The 19489-nt window shown below is 42.5% G+C and overlaps 1 protein-coding gene across 1 annotated transcript in view; it reads left to right on the top strand.

The window, feature by feature from the left end:
• The first annotated feature begins 5348 nt into the window (after positions 1–5348).
• Positions 5349–19489, top strand: part of LOC143301482 (ligand of Numb protein X 2-like) — a 49820-nt gene continuing 35679 nt past the window's right edge. Inside the window, exons 1-2 of the mRNA XM_076615797.1 lie at positions 5349–5385; positions 14584–15429. Of these exons, the coding sequence (XP_076471912.1) occupies positions 15146–15429 (284 nt within the window). The 5' untranslated portion in view covers positions 5349–5385; positions 14584–15145. The remainder of the gene's footprint in view (positions 5386–14583; positions 15430–19489) is intronic.

Consider the following 19489-nt stretch of genomic DNA (forward strand, 5'->3'; position numbering starts at 1 on the left):
CCAGGGAGACAGTGGAGGGTCAGTGGAAGGGTAGGGAAGTCGGTGGATGAACACGGAAAGTGGGAACGCTAAAAAACACTGGATATAATCTATTACCCACTGGCAGGATTCACTCTTGACCCTCCCCAAACAAAATAAGGGTACACAGCCAAGAATTTATAAAACGACAAATCTTACAACAGTTGTGGACAATTACCCCTTCCAAAACTAGGACTAGAACATTGCAATTTTGGCTAGTTAACTTATTACAGAGAAAGGTTGATATATAGAAAATGTATTACTCTGGATTAAAGTTTCAAAGACTGGCAATGAAGCCACACCCAGGAAACAAAAGGACGTGACGGAAAAGGATAAAGAGGGAAGTTGGGATATCTTAGCTTATGTATCATATATAATACAGTGACACACATACACACACATTAATAGAACTAATAACTGAAGGGGTTCACAAGGAAAACTTAAATCTAGATTTTACGGTTGAACCCTTTCAATACACGTAACTATTTTATCACATTCTTATAAAATTTATGTCTAATATGCATACGCATCCTACAAATGCACATAAAACACTGAGCAAAATATTATATTTACTTAAATATTCACCCCCCCCCCCTCTCTCTCTCTCTCTCTCTCTCTGACATGAACACAAGACGAACAGACAAAACACACTGACGGTTAGAACTGTCTCCTCTTACCTTCCAGAAGAGGTACCACTACCCCAAGGCTGGAAGAACACAGAACACAGAGAACGAAGAACACACGACCACTCGGAGGAAACTGACCCCCACTGACGAGTGTCAAGACGGGCAAACAGCCCTGAAGCACCCAAAGACTGGCACGGCTGCCTCTTCTGACAGTCGCGGGCGAAAAGCCCAGAATCTTCTCACTTGCTAACCAGGAAGAGGTTGATCTCAGTTCAGTAACAGCTTGAACTGAGACTGAGACAGATTGAGAATTTCGTGCAATCAGCACAACCCACACTGCTCTTTAGCTAGATGGGGTGGGTAAACAAGGAGGGGGTTAAGCACTCGTATCCGATTTGTCATGAGATGTGACAGTGGGTCTGTGTTTTTGAGTGCGTTTGTGCATGCGCGAGAGTGTAAGTGTACACAAGTGTCAGTAGAGTTCTGTGCACGTGCGTGTGTATGTGTGACTGTGTGTGTGTGTGTGTGTGTGTGTGTGTGTGTGTGTGTGTGTGTGAGGGGGAGGTGGGGGTGCGGGGGGAGGTGGGGTAGAGGATGAGGTATGTGAGTGTATGCATGCCTACACTGTGGGAGCAACAGGATATTGGAACGTATATATACATATATATATATATCTTTGTATATATGTGTGTGGGGTTGGGGGTGGGAGATATGGGCATATGTGTGTGTGCTTGTACAAGTAAGTGTTCATCTGTGTGTGTGTGTGTGTGTGTGTGTGTGTGTGTGTGTGTGTGTGTGTGTGTGCCGTGGAAGCTGCGATACGTAGACTAGAAATGAGTGTGTGGAGGAGGGGGGTAGAGGAGGTGCAGGCTAATGTGTGTGGTGTGTGTGTGTGTGTTGGAGCTCATGTACGTTTATATGTATTTAACTGTGCTTTCATATCTGTGAAACTGCATGTTTGGTGCATATCTGTTATGCATGTGTGGGTGTATATGTGAATGTGTGTCTTCATGTTTTACATCTATTTGCTTATTTATCATCATTGTTATCTTTTTTTTTATTATTATTGTTATTATTTTTTATTATTATTATTATTATTACTACTACCTTTAAAAAAATATATTTATTTATTTATTTATTTATTTATTTGTGTAAGCTTATCTATTACTTATTCACCTTTTTTTCTTTCTTTTTTACATTATAATTATTTATTTATTTATTTATTTATTTATTTATTTGTGTAAGCTTATCTATTATTTATTCACCTTTTTTTCTTTCTTTTTTTCTTTTTTTTCTTTTTTTTCCCCTCAAGGCCTGACTAAGCGCGTTGGGTTACGCTGCTGGTCAGGCATCTGCTTGGCAGATGTGGTGTAGCGTATATGGATTTGTCCGAACGCAGTGACGCCTCCTTGAGCTACTGAAACTGAAACTGAAACTGAAACTGCTTACTTTTAGATGACCTAAATTAAAGTCCCCAAATTGAAGACTGTTTCTTTTTTTTGCTTCCAGTGAGACGGCATCCGCCACTGATACCAAAGTATCCATCCAGTTTATCTGTTCAGACGGGTTTCTGTAACAGAATCCTACCAGTGTCAGCATTGGATGACATTTGTTTTCAGTGTCTGACCTCAATGAGTCCCATCCACAGCGGTCCCTGCTTTTCTAGGTGTGTTAGTCACTTAAGAGAGAGAGAGAGAGAGAGAGAGAGAGAGAGAGAGAGAGAGAGAGAGAGAGAGAGAGAGAGAGCCTGGGAGAGAAACTCAGAGCTGACTCAGAATCAAGGATTTTCCAATCTGTCCTTGCTAATCTATATTCAATACAAATAGCGTACATATAAATGAAGGGGGAAGCAGGGGGAGTGGGGGGGGGGGCATACGATGCAGAAGGGCATATAGAATAAAGAAACACACACACACACACACAGACACACACACACACACACACACACACACACACACACACACACACACACACACACACACACACACACACAGAGGGAGAGAGAGAGAGATTGACAGATGGATAGGAAAGTGATCATGTACACACACACACACACACACACACACACACACACACACACACACACAGAGAGAGAGAGAGAGAGAGAGAGAGAGAGAGAGAGAGAGAGAGAGAGAGAGAGAGAGAGAGAGAGATGTCATCAGTAAAGAACTACTCAAAACATCCGGGTGTTTAAAAACACAGTATTGTTACTGCCTGTGAAATCTACGTATGACAAGTGCAACATACTACAATGACTAATACCATCACCAACATTACTCTGGACATCTGTCACGATCATGATAGAACGAAAGAAATGAATTTATGCATGCAAGAAAAAGAACGAAAGAAAAAGAAAACAAAGAGAAAAGAAAGCAATTTAAAACAAGATAAAATGAGAAGACAAGAAGAACTAAGAAGAAGAAGAAGAACAACAACAACAATAACAACAAAAGCAACAACAGTAACAACAACTAATCAGTAAGTGAGACGTAACTGCCGTCTTTGTTACTGCCAACGGTATGTCAAAGATCAGAGTCAGTTATTGTTGAAAGCCGGGTTGAAGATATTTATGTAAACTTGACTTGAAAATAGGTAGAGAACTGCCCGTTTGTATGTGTATAGGAAGGGAGTTCCATACTACAGGATGCGCCCGAAAATGCGGCGGCAAAACTAGTTTCAAGTTAACATATCAATTCGGGTGCGTGATAAAATGTATTTGTCAGATCCGTATCGGCATGAGGCTCGTGCAAGCGAGTGTTTTAGATATTGTGGTGCCTCGTTATTGTGCGTTTGTACTTGAGTAATGCTTTGTTGAATTCTAGCTGTTTTTGAAGTGGAAGGATGTTTAATCTGGCTTGTTTTTCACGGTCGACAGCGAGGAATCTGGTAAAATTAATCTGGCTGCTCTTCAGTTGCGGAGAGAATTTAGCTTCTTATGTTGAACATCGATCTGCAGCACAGCTCCAGACAGCAGATGCGTAAGAATGCGTAAAAAGTGTGAGAATGACAGTGAGCGTGGAAGAACATTTTGCGCCGAGCTCCACTGTATGTAAGGTTTGAGCTGACTGAGTAAAACTGAATAGATTGCGTGCCAAACTTTTACAGAGTCAATGTGAGATAGTTATTTCAGTTCTTCCATCTATCATATGACTCCCAAGACAGTGTTTGCGGACTTGTTCAATGGAGTTATCATCGACGTTCAAGGTGAGAATAAATGAGTTTTACTGCTTTTGTCTTGCCGTGATAATCATACTCTGTGTTTTCTGGGGATGAACACACACACACACACACACACACACACACACACACACACACACACACTGCCTGACACCGGCACACACACACACACACACACACACACACACACACACACACACACACGTGACACACACACACGCGCGCGCGCGCGCGCGCACGCACACACGCACGCACGAACACACACATACACACACACACACATGACAAGTCAACTGAAGACACTGAGACAAGCCGGACAAGACAAGATACAATTTTATTGGCCGTAAATCAGTGCACAGAAATGTGTCTTTTGGTTTGACTGAGCTACATATAACATTAAACACGTCAAGCACAATCGTTTTCAGTGAAACATGAACATTCATGAAAATATGCAACACGATAACTATATATAGTAACAGATCTGAAGTGAACCGGCTAGGTGAAAAAAAGTCATTGACCCCCGGCTAAAATACAACGCAATCACTCAAAAACATTCATGAAGGTAATTATGTTTTACAATAGCTTTATGAAAAAAAATGTGCACCTCATAAGACAATACTGACGTCATATAACACATTAATCAAATACTAACTAACAAGATAAATAAACTAAATGAAAAGATACACTAAATAAATAACAGGGATAATTAACAAATAACTCACCTACTCAGTCATAGACACACTTTGTCAACCGCACCTACCCCCCAACACACATACAAATCAGGACACACTTTGTTCGTAATTATCTTACTCAGTCAATTTCGACTGATGCGGATGTGGTCATAAAGCTCCAGTAGATGCCACCATCTTAATTCCTTTTTTCCGATTTTCCCGCTGAGCGGTCCCACAAACCACTGATGAAAATGTAACCGGCAATATGTGCAATAATTTAGGACGCTATAATAGGACATTAGAGAGACAGACAGACAGAGACAGAGATTTGTGCACAAATACCACTATGTTTCGGCGTTCACTAGTTCTTTTTTTTTTTTTTTTTTTTTTTTTTATTCTTTTTTTTTTTTTAAATATCCATTAATATCTGGGGGTGGGGGTGGGGTGGGGGGTAAAGTCCTGTTTTAGCATTCTTAAGTCAGAAACCTACTTTACTGGTAATTTTTGTGCATGTATAAAAACGATATTACCATTAGTCGTTGTTGTAACCCATTTTCAGTGGAGTACTTAGCGGGACTCTTATTTTGTATGTCAATACTTCACTTAATTTTGATGCGGATTCAGTCATTAACGTGCCACCATCTTGCTTTTTTCCGTTTTTCGTCTCACAAACCATGAAAATGTAATCAATACGTGCAAAAATTATGGAAGTTAAATGAGGTGTGGTGGGAGTGGGGTGGGCAGGGGGAGGGGGCGGGGGGTGGGTGTGGGGGTAGGGGGGGATCAGGGAGAGATTTCCTTGCATCCTCGTCAGAGCCTCACTTGGTGGATGTGACATCATCAGTCTGGCTGCATCCGTAATGGCTGAACTTCCGACCAGCACTTCAGAAATGGTGAGTGTCGCAGTTATAATAGCAAATTTGAATGATACTGAATTGCATTTAGTGGTAAACAACTAGCGATCAGTTTTTCAGACTCTGGCACAGAAAAAAGCATTGTCTGTTAACATTCTAACCAAGGCGCAACTTGGAAAAAACCGTCTCGAAACGAATCGTCTGATGTGTTCTAATTTTAGGTGTCTGGTCAACAGAACAATGACTGACAGATCGGTATCCAGTGAGTTCCCTTGCTTAATTAGGGAGTTAAGCACAAAAATGTGCGTTTAATGCCGAGTCTATGATTTGTTGATTTTGCTCCATGTTACGAGCAAAGCGCATTGGTTCAGGAATTACTGATGTTGCAGTCGGCCTTAGTTGACCCCCATTTCTGGCCAGTTGTGGGTCAATCGCCCGAGTGCATTGTCCTGGTCTTGAAGTCGCTGCCCGTCGCTGGGATCGTTCAGTCACTGATCATCGTGATTGTCACAGAAATAAAATTAGTTAACATCGGTAGATATATTTATTTGTGCATATTTCAGTTTTTATACACGTGTTCGATATTGAGCATAATGCAGCCAGTCTTGAGTTACTCAGTAATCTTCTAGTCGTATCAGTTTGTGTGTTGGGTGTGACTCAGTGAGAGATAGTTGTTTTGGGGTTAGCGTTCTTCTGTTGTGTAGTCACAATCAACACTTTAATCACTCAAAAATAGCTTTTTTCTTCAACCTTATTTTACCTTTTCATGTGTATTGGTGTTTGTTTTTTGTTTTTTTAATATCACAAAATACTATTGTTATATTGCTTTTCTTCATTTACACTCATGAAATCGTATTTTAGTGCTGCATCACATCATGCATTCATTTCTTTCATGATTTGGTCACTAAGACATGATTGCTTTGCTGTTTGCTGAAGAGGCCTGCTTTTGCAATGGTGGGGCTGGTGATAAAAGTGAAATGAAAGTATCATGGGTCAAGCAAAGAATATTGAAATTTTACAGTATTGTCACTCGCATAGCAAGAAAAAAAATTTTGTTAAGAAGAAAAAAGTAGATAGCAGTCCAGGGACATTTATTATTACTTTTTTTTAATTTCATAACTTTGAAATAAGATCTTTAATTGTTCTCAATTAGCGATGACTAGTTTGTAATAGCTGCACTCAAGAACTAGATATTTTAATTATCTTGGCGAAAAAAAAATCTTAGCTGTTTTTGCTGACTTTCAAGAAGAAAAAAGATATTTTTTTAATTGCCAGTGCTTGACTATCTATATATGTTGTTTGAAAGTGTTAGTATTGATTATGTTACCCTTTTTCTGCACCATAAGGAAAAATGTTTTCCATTCGAAACAGCATATTTTGCGGTTGTGTGTATGTGAAAGTTAGTAATGCCCCTACCATCTGTTCCTTAATTTACTTTTTTTTTAATGCATATATTGATTTACATTTTTTGGAATTTTTCTAAATTTCTAAAATTTCCTACTTGAATTTTTCCAATGTAAAAATTATGACAGGAACTGGAAGTCTGAAAGTGAAGAAAATAGAAAAAAATTGCAAGAGCAAGTGAATATAATTTTGAAACACACACAGAGAGAGAGAGAGAGAGAGAGAGAGAGAACCTGTTCCAGCTTTTTTATGCTGTGTCAGTCATAAGAATATTACACTTCAGGTTGCATGAAAACCTGTCTTCCTCTTCACAATTAATAATATTAATAAAAGGAAGGGAAAAAAAGGCTGTTTCAAAAAAAGTAATGTGAGTATTTCAGTGGCTTTTTTGTTTGTTTTTGTTTTGCGTATGTTGTTAAGATGCCCTTGGACCCCTTCACCCACCCCTCAAGCATATACTGGCAGCTAAATCCACCAAGACTGATGTTGTCAGATCAGATCAGATCAGATCAGACAAAAGTGTGCAAACGGATAGTTCATTCCTCCTTGGTGCAACTCTGATATATGAAAGGAGAACTCCTGGTTTGTGAAGGAGAACTTTCAGGTTTGTGCTTTGTTTTATTTAACAAATACGCTGGTTTATGTGGTGTTGAGTATGTATTACCTGTGCCACGACTAGTGCAGTGCATATATGTATAAATACTGAAGCAGAGTGGGGTGTATTTCTCTGTGTGCTCAAGGGAAGCCTTTTACAGAAAGTATCATTTCTTGTTTTTAACACTGTATTGAGTTAATGTATCAATCAATCAGTTGTATATACATATACATACACACATAAAGAAAAAGAGAGAGATACCAACTGTTTCGATTTCACAGTATTTTCTTACGCTCGATCTCAGTTTGTTATGACATTACCGTGATTACGTCAATGTCAAAATTAATTTGACAAGTTAATTTTCGACTACATAGCATTGTCACATGCTTTCCTGTTGTAACTTTACCCAGATACTCTAGATCTATTGATCACAAGGCCAAGGCAGCCACTGCTGACCTTGGTCTCACATGATAATGCTCAGGTCATCGTGTGCATGTTTATATTGAAACAGTATGTCGTGGACCATTCAGTGTAATTGTTGGCCCGAACACGAGAGTACCTGGCTAAATCAAGTTGCGTCTCGATCAAACAAGGAATGAATGGGAGGCTCAAAACAGAGGAGACGGCCATGGATTCCAATTGTGAGAAACAAGACAAAGAAAGACCAGGGAAATGGGAAGTGACACAATGTCACAGATGTGCAGCTGTCAAGAAGCAGCGGTGGGAACAGAAGTTTCACCAAGCGTACACTGAAAAATATCCATGCATCATGCCCTCCATTTTGGGCAACTCGATGAAAGTGCCAAGCATATTGTTAGGTCCAAGTGTTTGTATGCTTGTAGATAAAATGTACGTTTGCTGATGTGGCTTGGAGTCGAGTGTTCCTACCAAATTCAAAATTTCCTGATTGTTACTAAAAACACTATACAGGGGTTGGCATCTGAGAGTGTGTGTGTGTGTATGTGTGTGTGTGTGTGCGTGTGTTTTATGCATGCACACAGTTACTTTGATACGAGAGAAACAAAAGAATACTGTTAACAGTGGATATATATATATCTAACTATCTAACCTATGTATACAAACTGTGTAATGATGGTCAAATGTAATCTGCAGAATAGACAGATTTTTAATGTTTGGTCAAGTTTATAGGATTGACTGGATTGGATGGACTGGTTTTTAACTTCATCTCTATTTTTTTCTTCTCAAAATCCGTTGTACTTCATTTACCAGAAGCAAATATCATTTGCAAAGTTCTACAATTTATGTGTAAACAATGATTTAAGAGAGAGAGAGATGTATTAAGCTATCAGTGAAAAGGCAAAGATTTGACTTTATTTTGCGTACAGTGTAGAGTTGATCTGTATGCTCTTCCACCCCCAACACCCCCTTTTTCCATGAGTATATTTCATCACATTCAGTCCATCCCAGCTTCAGATTACAAAATAAATGAACACAAAAAGAAAAACAAACGGAAAAAAAAGCACCATAACACCACAGCACCATTGATTCTTTGGTGGTAATACATTTTAATGTTTATGTGTGTATCATACTGCAAGCACACACATTGTTCCCCAAGATGTATCCATTATACTGGACAGTCACGCCCAGTTCCACTCCTGGAACTAGAAAATCTGAGAAGTTCTAAAGTGATGCTGTTGGAGGATGCAAGCAGTGATTATCATTTTGTATTGAACTGCCATTTTGTGTGTTTTTTTAAATTATTTTTAAAAAATTTTTGTGTGGATTTGGATGTATAGACATTGATCTGTGGTGGTTGTATATCAGTTATACTTTTACAAAAACCACCAGAGTTCCAGGATGGCTGTATGCTCATAACCCCTTCTTCTATTTACATTGGAGCTGAGGCGAGTTCTATTTAAAGGCATATTGTAGGGTGCTATGTTTAGCATTGATGCAAGAGGCATTCCTTTCCCAGCTGAATTGCATTTGTGGCAGTCAGCTGTCACAGTCAGCCCCACACAGTCTTTGTGTTGGAGGCAGAAATTCATGGTGAAAAAAATCAATAACCGACTGCAGGAGTTGTAAGGGTACCACCCACTATTTTTTTTTTTTTTTTTTTTTCCCCCCATTTGTCTCCTGCTCTTTTAGCATAGGATGATCTGACTGTTGTGATGAGGTATTTTTCCCTTGTAGATCAGAGCCACCACATGCCCAAGATCACGGAAGACATTATCTGTTCAATTTGGGATTCACACTGTGGTTCAGATCACGAGTGCTTCGTGTTATGAACCATTGTTGCTTTAGCATTTGCTCTGCAGCTGTTTAGCCAAGGGAGAGCAGTTGTGATTGCTCATTGTTATGACAGTCTTGTACTTGCTTCTCAGGTTCTTTGTCTCTGCCATGGACAAGTTTGTGTGAAGGGTTAGATGACGTGATTTGTGTGCTGCACAGGTTACAAGTACACGGCCAGAGAAGTGAAAAGCAAATGAAAAATACACTTCAGTAAAGTTCTATGAGGAAAAACAAAATGACCAAGTTCTCTTGACTTTCCTTGTAAACAGAAGAAGAAAGGTATAACTTGCCTTAAAAAGAAAAAAAAGAGATATATATAGGAGTATGTAGAAGAGAGTTTAGTTTGAATTGTACACCTGCATGGTGTGAAAAGAGAGACATGAGAGCATTATAGTGCAGCTTGTGTGGTGTTTGATTGCAGTGAGCACCGGACTGCCTTCTTTAGTTGTCCAGTGTTAGACGAAAGTAGTCATCAGTTATATAGTGTGTTGCTGATGCACCATATAAATATTGGCTCTGAGTCTGACAAAAGTATGGGTCACTATAATTCTGCTTTCTTGGGATAATTTGGATGTGTTTAAAACTGGAGAAGGGGTGAGTAGGACGAAGTGAAAGTGATGTACCACACTCTCGTTATTCTGCTTGCCAGTACTGCAGTGATACTTGGAAGCCAAAGTTGACTGGTGCATTTCAAAACACATTCACTGATGACTTTTTGGGAGATGATTTGACTCTTGAGAGAAAAAAATAATAATTGAGATACGACCTTGTGAACAGGGGTGGGCATGTGGTAGGAGGGTTGACTGATTATGCTGACTGTTGGTGTAAACTTGAGTGGAAACATGGGTTGGTAGTTAGTGATGAGTTTGTGTTATGTTTTAAACTTTTGTTTAATGCAGCTAGACAGAATAGTATCAGCACTGCATTGCGAATCCCCCTGAATAGTGTTTGCCTGCCAAAATGGGGAAAAAAATGATCACAAACTTAAGTTAAAAACTCACTTGTACTCTATGACCAAACATGAGACTATCAGTCTGCAGAAGACTTCATAAAGTTCATTACTTCAGTAAGTTTTAGAAAAAAAATTGTGGTGGAACATATATATATATATATGATAATATTTCATTCTGGTAACTATAAGTGTAACTTCTCCATATGCCACGCCACCAAAGTCAAGGCGGCGTGCGCAGAATCATAGGCAGAGGAATAAGTCACCTCATGCCCGTCCAAGCCGACTGGCCATGCCTAAAGCCAGAAAGCAGCACCCCCAGTGACAAGGCCCAATTCAGTGCCACAAGTCGTCCAGACCCATCAAGTAGGAAACCTGTCCCAGCACACACATCAGTTGTGCACTCTGGACTCAACGACTGGATTATGTCAGTGCTAGAGTAGGGGTACATGCTGCTTTGGGCAGAGGACCCCCCTCCCTCCAAGACCCACCCCTCCTCCTTATGTGGCCAGCTCTGTGGAGCAGGAGAGCGTCTTAGAGACAGATATATCACACCTACTTCTCATTGTGGTGATAATCTCAACTCTCGGACCCGGGCCTGGGCTTTTACGGCCGGTTGTTCGTAATTACAAAGGTCTCTGGAGGGTGGAGACCAGTGTTGGACTTGTCCCCCCTCAATAAATTCCTCCCCAAAATCAAATTCAAGATGGACACTCAGGTGCAGATTCGAGAAACCATTCAACAGGGCGATTGGGCGACTTCTATCGACCTGAAAGACACTTATTTTCATATCCTCATTCATCTGGCATCCCGTCGATGCCTGAGGTTCGTGTGGAGGGACAAGGTGTTTCAGTCGCACCTTTCCTGTTTACCAAGGTGGTGTGGGAATCGGTGTCCATCGTCCGGTAGGAATCCATTCGTCTCTTTGTGTACCTGGCCGATTGGCTCATTCTGGCCCAGTCACAGGCCCTGTGTCAGATGCATACAGCCAGACTTCTAGACCTATGCTCCCAACTGGGCTTCCTCACAAACCAGGAGAAATGCGATCTGTGCCCAAGTCAGTCCTGGGACCGACTGGCAGACCTCCTCTGCCAGTTGCGCCGTTCCTGTCGGGCAACAGCGTGGACACTTTCATCTCTCCTGGGCATGATGGGAGTCCATGGCACCCTTCATCCCCCTGGGCAGGGTTCTCAAGCGTCCTCTTCAGAGGGCACTGAGGCTATGGTGGTCCTAGAGAACCCAACCATGGGATACCCTGATATGTCTGGGCAAGTGGTTCCTCAAGGCGACATCAGAGTGGCTAGTCTTCCCTCTTCGGACACAGAGGGTGCCCATAGCCCCACCTACATTTCAAGTTGAACTCTTCACAGATGGTTCCTCCCTGGGCTGGGGAGCCCACATGGACTTACTCCATGCAGCAGGGACTTGGTTCCCGGAGGAGCACCTATGCCACATCAATGTTCTGGAACTGGAGGCAGTTCGCAGGGCTCTCCTGCACTTTGCGGGGGAGGCCACTGGCAAGACCATCCGCTTGTTCACGGACAACACAACGGTTGCATACTATGTGAACAAAAGGGGGAGTTGGGGGGTGGGGGGTGTGGGGGGGGGTTGCACTCGGCAGACCTCTCCCTGTGGACCGAGGCTCTCCTCCGTTGGTGCCACAGCAAGGGCATTGCTCTTTCAGCCAGGACACATAGCAGGAAAAGCCAGCATCTTGGCAGATGCACCCGGAAGAGTGGGCAGTAGATGCTCTTTTTCTAGACTGGAGCAATCTGATTGCCTACGCGTTTCCTTCTTTTCCAGTTCTGTCCAAGGTGATCCGGAAAGCCAGATGGGAACGCCGGCAGCTAATTCTTATTGCACCAAAATGGCTGGCTCAGCCCTGGTATCCAAACCTCCAGTCCCCGAAACATATTCCACCTCTGGAACTTGAAACCAAACCTCATCTGCTGAGGCAGCCTCATTCGGGGATCCCTCATTCCAACCCTCAGCTGCTCCACCTGCACGCATGGCTGCTGTGCGGTCAGAATTGTCAGCACCAACATTGAAGTCTTCGACCCCTCGGTCGGCCCTTGTGTCTGAGGCACTTACCAAGGGGTGCGCCTCCTCTGACCTCCTCTCCATAGTCTCCAAAGCTAGGAGGGCAGGGACTGGGGCCTTATAGGACTTTCGCTGGAAGAAATGGTTGTGGTGGTGTACGGCTCGGGACGTTCCCCCTACTAACCCTACGAGCATGCAGCTGGCCAACTTTCTGGCTCACAGCTCCTTGGGTTTCAACCTGTCTGCTAGTTCTGTGTGAGGGTACAGGTCTACCATCTGTACCACCATAAGACAGCTAGGTGGTCCGTCCTTTGACATGGATTTCCTGCTCAGAGAGGTGGCTAGGGGTGCCTTTCTGAAGGAAGCTAGAAACCCCAGGAGAGTGCCCCTGTGGGACTTGTTCCTGGTGCTTATTTCATCGGAAAGCAACCCTTTTTGCCTTTGGGTACTATTCCTTTTGACTTACTCACCATCAAGACCACTTTCCTTTTGTTGCTGGCCACAGGCTGTCGTAGAAGCCAGGTACACGGTCTTAGTGGAATGCCACAAGATCTGGCCTTCCACAAAGATGGTTCCTTCATCCTCCGTTTCCTTCCAGAGTTCCTGGCTAAGAACCAAGACACGGAGGTTTCTTCCTCCTCTCTGAGGGTCAGACCTTTGATATTCTTGCCCAAGACGATGAGGATAGGCATCTCTGCCTCAGATACTATTGAGATAGGTCTCGCCACAGGTGTTCTTCTCAGAGACCGTTTCCCAAGTCATTCTTAGGGGCTACTCTCATGCTCACAGGAATATCGGCTGTCTTAATCCCAGAGCACACGAAGTGCGGGCCATAGCCACTTCGGCTGCTTTCCAGCACTTGGTGCCACTGCAGCATGTCTTGGAGGCAGCCTCCTGGCGGTCTGAGAATCCCTTCATCAACTTCTACCTCAGGGATTTCCGTATGACCAGGGCTGACGGTTCCAAGGGGATTTCCTTTGTCACGGTTAACACTGCCGTGTCGGTTACAAGGGCTCTCCATGCAAACCAGTAGGTGTTGCCCTCATCCATTTGCTTTAAATTCTGCATCAGTTTGACATGGTACAGTATATGACACCCAAAGGAGGAGTTTGTTTTATACTGCCTGTTTGGTGATACATATACTTACCATGTCAAACTTGAATGCCGTCCATCCCCGTGTCTCTGCCGTGGTTCTCATGGGGCATTTTCTCAATGGCCACAGAATGATTCAGCACTTGTAACTTTTACTTAGAGGCCTTTGATTGACTAAGAGCGGGCATGCGAAATTTGACCAAGCAGAGCAGACCGATAGGCCTAGTTTGCATCAGTTTGACATGGTAAGTATATGTATCACCGAACAGGGTGTATAATACAAACTCCTCCTTTATGTGCCAGGAATAAAAAGAGGAAGAATTATTTGGTGTATCTGCTGTATTGTGCCTTTTATTTCTTTCTTTTTGGGGGGAGTGGGGAATGGGGTAAGGTTTTCTTTATTGCAGTTACTCAGATCAGTTAGGGGGTGTTGGAGATTAAGTATTACCACCAAGAAAAAAAAAGAATATAAAAATAAAGGTGGTAAATTTGAAATTAATACACATGGAGCAATTATCCCAATATTTTGTTCATCTGTATGGTGAGAGAATATTTACAGAACAAATCTGAGAGAAACTGAAAGTTTGAAACTGAAAGTAGATAAATAATAGGTGGAGTTTTCTTCATAATTTTGCGGGGGAAAACCCGTGTGATGCTTTGGATTATTTTATGTGTCAAGTGCGCTGCGCAGTGGACCTTTGTTTATCGTCCCATCTGAATAAGTGTGTGTGTGTTTGTATGTGTGTGCATGCGTTTGTGTGTGTGTGTGTGTAAGAAACAGACTCTGTGTTTGTGTGTGCGTGTGTGTGTGTGTGATTTATTAGCTGTGTGTGAATGTTGACAGAAAGACCGCCATTATTTTTAAAACATCTTCATGTTGACTGCAATCATTGTCTGTCTGCAGTCTAGGCACCACCATCAGTGGCCGGGGCAGAGACATCCAAGATGACTTGACTGTCTGGTTGGGACAACAGACACCATGCTGTCCACTCTACAGCCTCACCGTCCTCTTCGTGGTAGAGTCTGGCACATAGCCACACCATGTGACCAATAGCCTGCAGGGTCCTGTTGGACAGGAGGTTGTCACCACATCCACAACGATTGCCTGGGCTTTTGTTGGATGTTGGGGAGGTTGGTCCCTGCCGACGTTTGAAACGTAGAGACATCACGCTCTTTGTCCTGGCACTGAGTGAAATTCGAACTGGACCTAGTTATATACTTGTGTGTTAGGGAAACAAATGACAGTTTTATGCCTGAATTGTGTGGATGCGTTCTTGTAAAGTGGGACTGAAGAGGAGAAGCTGTGTCACATTTGAATTTCCCCCAAGTGCATACTGACCAGGAGTGGAGGGGTGTGTGCGGGGTGGTGGTGGTGGAAATGCAGGTGTTGTGAAATATTTTTTTCCTTGGTGACGAGAAGCAGCTAACCCAGCAGTCTGGGGCGGAAAAAGGGGAAGGAGAGAAGCATGTCTCTCCCCCACTCTTCCTGGGACGCCACAGTGTGCCCGTCATGCGGCCAGCTGCACGAGCCTCAGGGCACCCACCTGTATGACTACTACCAGGCGGTGGACGAGGACCTCATGTGCCAGATCTGCCTGCAGCCGCTGGTCAGTCCCCTGGACACGCGCTGCGGCCACACTTTCTGCGCGCGGTGCCTGCGCAACTACCTGCGCATCCAGCGCCAGTGCCCCATCGACCGCAAGACCTTGTCCCTGAAGGAGTGCCAGTTGTCCAGCATCCTGGTTCGCAGGTGAGGGAGTGGTGCCGGGAAGTTACCTACACCACTGGCTGCCTGTCTCTCCTCTTTTTTTCTTTCTTTTCTTTTTTTTTTTTTTCCTCTCTCTCTCTTATTTCATTTCATTGATGATGATAATGATAATGATAGTAGTCATAATAGTGACGATGATAGTTACAATTTTATTACAGTTTTAATGACAGTGAGTTGCTTATGACAAACAAAACATTTATTTCAAGTACAATATGTTAAGTTCTTTTTTTGAGCGCTTAAACTGCACTTTGCATGATATGAATCCAGGAATAAATTAAGAAAAGTAAAAGATGTCATTCTGTAAAATGCATGTTCCAGTCAGAACATATGAAAACATGATGCATACAGCAAAGTAAGTTTGCAGCTGCCCATAAGATTGATCTGGACAATTGAAAGAAAGAAAAAAAATTCTTTTGACTGTGGCATTGTCCTAATAAAACTCAGCTATACAGATTAGAGTGTCACAGAAGAAATTCATTTGAATTGAAATGCATGGGCAGTGAAATCAGAAAGTTATCGACTGCTGGTCTTACATGTTCCTTCAAAACATACTTGCTTGGATGGTGGGGGTAGGTGCAAATCCACATTTCTTTAACAGATCCAAATTTACAGAAATACACCCAGACTGGTACTGATGATTTCTCAGTTTCTGTGCTGATTGGCAAATGATCATACAGTTTGAAAGATATTCACATTTCTAAATGGTGGACTGCCAAAGGCAGGCAGGCCTTCATATTGAGACACACACACACACACACACACACACACACACACACACACACACACACACACAAATGTAAGAAACATGCATGTAGTATGTAGCCTAGTGGAGCATGTCCTGCAACAGCATGCTGGATATGGTCAAGTGATTGAGGATGCTTGATGATGGGAAATAATGGAAAAGCTTCCACACCAGAAAAGGCTGTATCTTGCGAGTTTCAGCAATGGTTGAGTGAACCACTGCTTTGTAAGCTGATGACTAAGACCTAATTTTGAGCAGTTCCTGGGTTATATTAAAGAGAGATGAAGAGAGAGAGAGAGAGAGATTGTGCTGATTATGGTGATCTGATCATACTTGTGTTTTCATGGTTTACGCTTACTGCTTAAACAGTTTAAGGACAAACTGCCAAAAAGGAAAAGTGGGAACAAGCCAAGCACCTCTTGAATCATTGGCGTGGATTAGCATGTGACATGAGTACATGATGAGCAAGCACACACACAGAGTATACAGGTGTGTGTGTGACTGTGTGAAGGAAATTAGAGTGCATAGTATGTCACTATCACCACATAATATCATAGAATAATTACAAAATTAGAGGATGAGTGCAATTTATTTTTAACCCTTCTTCTCCTTACGAACTATTCAAGTGTTCATAAAAAAATAAAATAAAAAAAAGAAGAAGAAGAAAAACCCACAGAAAAAAAACAGCCCGAGTCTGGCTCCATAACATTGAATTTTTATTTTTTTTTTTTTTTTTAACCATATCTAACCCCACAGCCAGGTTACTGACACAACAGCTTTCCCCACCCCCCATTTCCACCCCTCCAGCTCCCTTCCCCCCCCCCCCCCCTCTGTCCAACACACACCCTCCCCAGCCACCCCATCCCACCCCCTCACCCCTCCACCCCATGATGGTTTGACTGATAAACAGTTTTACTGGCTGGCACACTGTAGCTTTGGGAGGGGTGGGTGGGTGGGGGGGGGGCATGTAAAGGCTTGGGTCTGTGCCTGTCCTGTGGCTGTCCCTGCAGCCACCACCACCACCACTACTACTACTGCCACTGCCATCAGGGCTATGCTGCTGCCGCAGCAACAGTGTCCTCCAGTAGTTAGTTTTACCTTGCTTTCTCTGTCCCTCCATGGCCTGGGTGGCTTGTCAAGTGGTGGTGGGTGGTGGTGGTGGTGGTGGGTGTGTGTGTGTGTGTGGGTGGAGGCAAGGTAGGTGGGCATTGTGGTACTGCTCACATGAGCCTGGGGAGGAGGGGAGGTTGTGAGCTTGTGGTGGTTAGGCAAATGGTGTGCTGGAGTGGACTTGAAGAGAGAGAGACAGAGAAAAGGGGTGTTGTGCAATTGTCATATGATGAGTAACAGCGGCAGACTGAGTGAAAGAGAAAACTGGCACTTCACAGTGAACCATGTCTTTTTCGCACACTTCATCGTGAACCATATGTCTTTTTCATGCACTACAGTGTATGATTCGTTTTTTTCACATTGTGATAAGAGAGGTGTGGGGGTGCTTTTGTTGTTGATTGTGACATGTAATGCAATGCCTAAGGAGGAGAAAAGAAAAGAAAAAAAAAAGTTTTGTGGTGTGCTTGTGGAGAGTCGTGTTACAAAGAGTCGTCGTTGACTCGTGGCACATACGGAAGTGGAAAAGTACTGCACAGCATTTTGTTGTTGATTGCGTCACTGTCATGATAGAAACGTGTGAGGGTGATTTTGTTGTTGACTGTAAATTGTAATGCATTTGTTAGAAGGAGTGGGTGGGTGGGGTTGAGCTCATATTCTAAATTGTGCTTGAAGAGTTTAAAAATTGAGGTCATTTTTGGTGTTGATTGTAAATCTATGTAATGCAGCACTTTTGGGGATCCCCACTCCCCCACCAACACATACACACGTTTTAGAATGCACTTGAAATGAAGAGAAGGATGCTGCAAGATGTTTTTGTGGATGGGTGGTACATATGGAATAAAAAAGCATGACACAGCAAAACATCTCTCAGAGTTCGCCAGAAGAGAGGGATGTGAGGGTGTTTTAGTCTGGGTGAAACAGCACATGTGTGGGGGTTGGGGGGATAACCTACTTATTTTGTTGGAAGGTTGAAGAAAAGGACACTACACATAGCCATGATAGTGACATTTTTTGGAAAAAAAAAAAAAAGAAGAAAAAGGGTACGTTATCAAATGGCAGCACATCTGATTCTAAAGTGGAAAACCAGTACACGGCGAAACATCTTTCACTTGCAGTGTGCAAAAGAGAAGGGGGTAACTGTAAGGAAGTGTTTATTGAAACACATTATTTATTCAACAAAACAGCTTTGGGAGTGTGCAAAAGAAAACTGAAAAGGGTGCAAGTTGTTAATTGGAACACAGTACCTAAGAAATTAAGGTTTTGGGTTGTACAAGAGAGGGATATAACTAGATGCTAATTAAAACAGTATAAAACAGTTTTTTGGTGTGTGCAAAAGAAAGGGTGTGTAAGGTGTTAATTGAAATTTGAATGCAGTTTGGAATAAAACAGCTTTTGGAGGCTGCCTGGAGAGAAGAATGTATTTATGAGGTGGCATTGTTTTCTTAAGAATACAGAATACAGCGAACCATCTTTTTGAATGTCTAAACATTGAGGTGTGGTCAGAGGTGATTGTTCATCTGAAGTATAGTTTGTTGTGTACAGCAAAACGTCTTCAGAGAGTGCCATGAGAAAGAGCTGGACAGTATTGTGAACTGAAAATGCGGCAAACATTGAAAACATGTTTTGGAGTGTGCTTTTGCTGGGAGAGGGGGAAAATACTAACAAATTGAGCAGATGTTTGTTTGTAGATTGAAATCATGTTTCAGGCAGCAAAACATCTTTGGAAAGTCCCAGGGGAAGGGGAAAGGCAGTGAAAAGTCCACTGAAATGCAGTGTACAGCTGAATATCTGTGGTGTTTGTCAGGAGAGTAGGGTGTTAGGTAGTGGTGGTTGATTTAAAACTTGATACAGCATGCAGCAAAACATCTTTGTGACTGTGCAGAAAGAGAGGGATGTTTTTAAAGAGGTGTTGTTTTCTGGTATAGGTTAAAGTAGACTCAGTTCTTGCAGCTCTGGAAGTGTAAGCGTCTCTTGATGTGTGTGTGTGTGTGTGTGTGTGGTTGTGTGTGCGCGCAACAGATTAGGGATGTACAGATGCTTTTGTTTTATTACAAACATGACATTAACTGGTAAAGCATTAGGAGCTTCAGGGCATACACTTTGTCCATGTTCGATGTGTATCTTAAAACTATAAAAGAAGTTGTTTCATCTCATAGTATTTGTGTTTCCTTTTCTTATCCCTCCCACCTT

This window comes from Babylonia areolata, chromosome 27, assembly GCF_041734735.1.
Source record: "Babylonia areolata isolate BAREFJ2019XMU chromosome 27, ASM4173473v1, whole genome shotgun sequence".
Taxonomy (NCBI): Eukaryota; Metazoa; Mollusca; class Gastropoda; order Neogastropoda; family Buccinidae; genus Babylonia; species Babylonia areolata.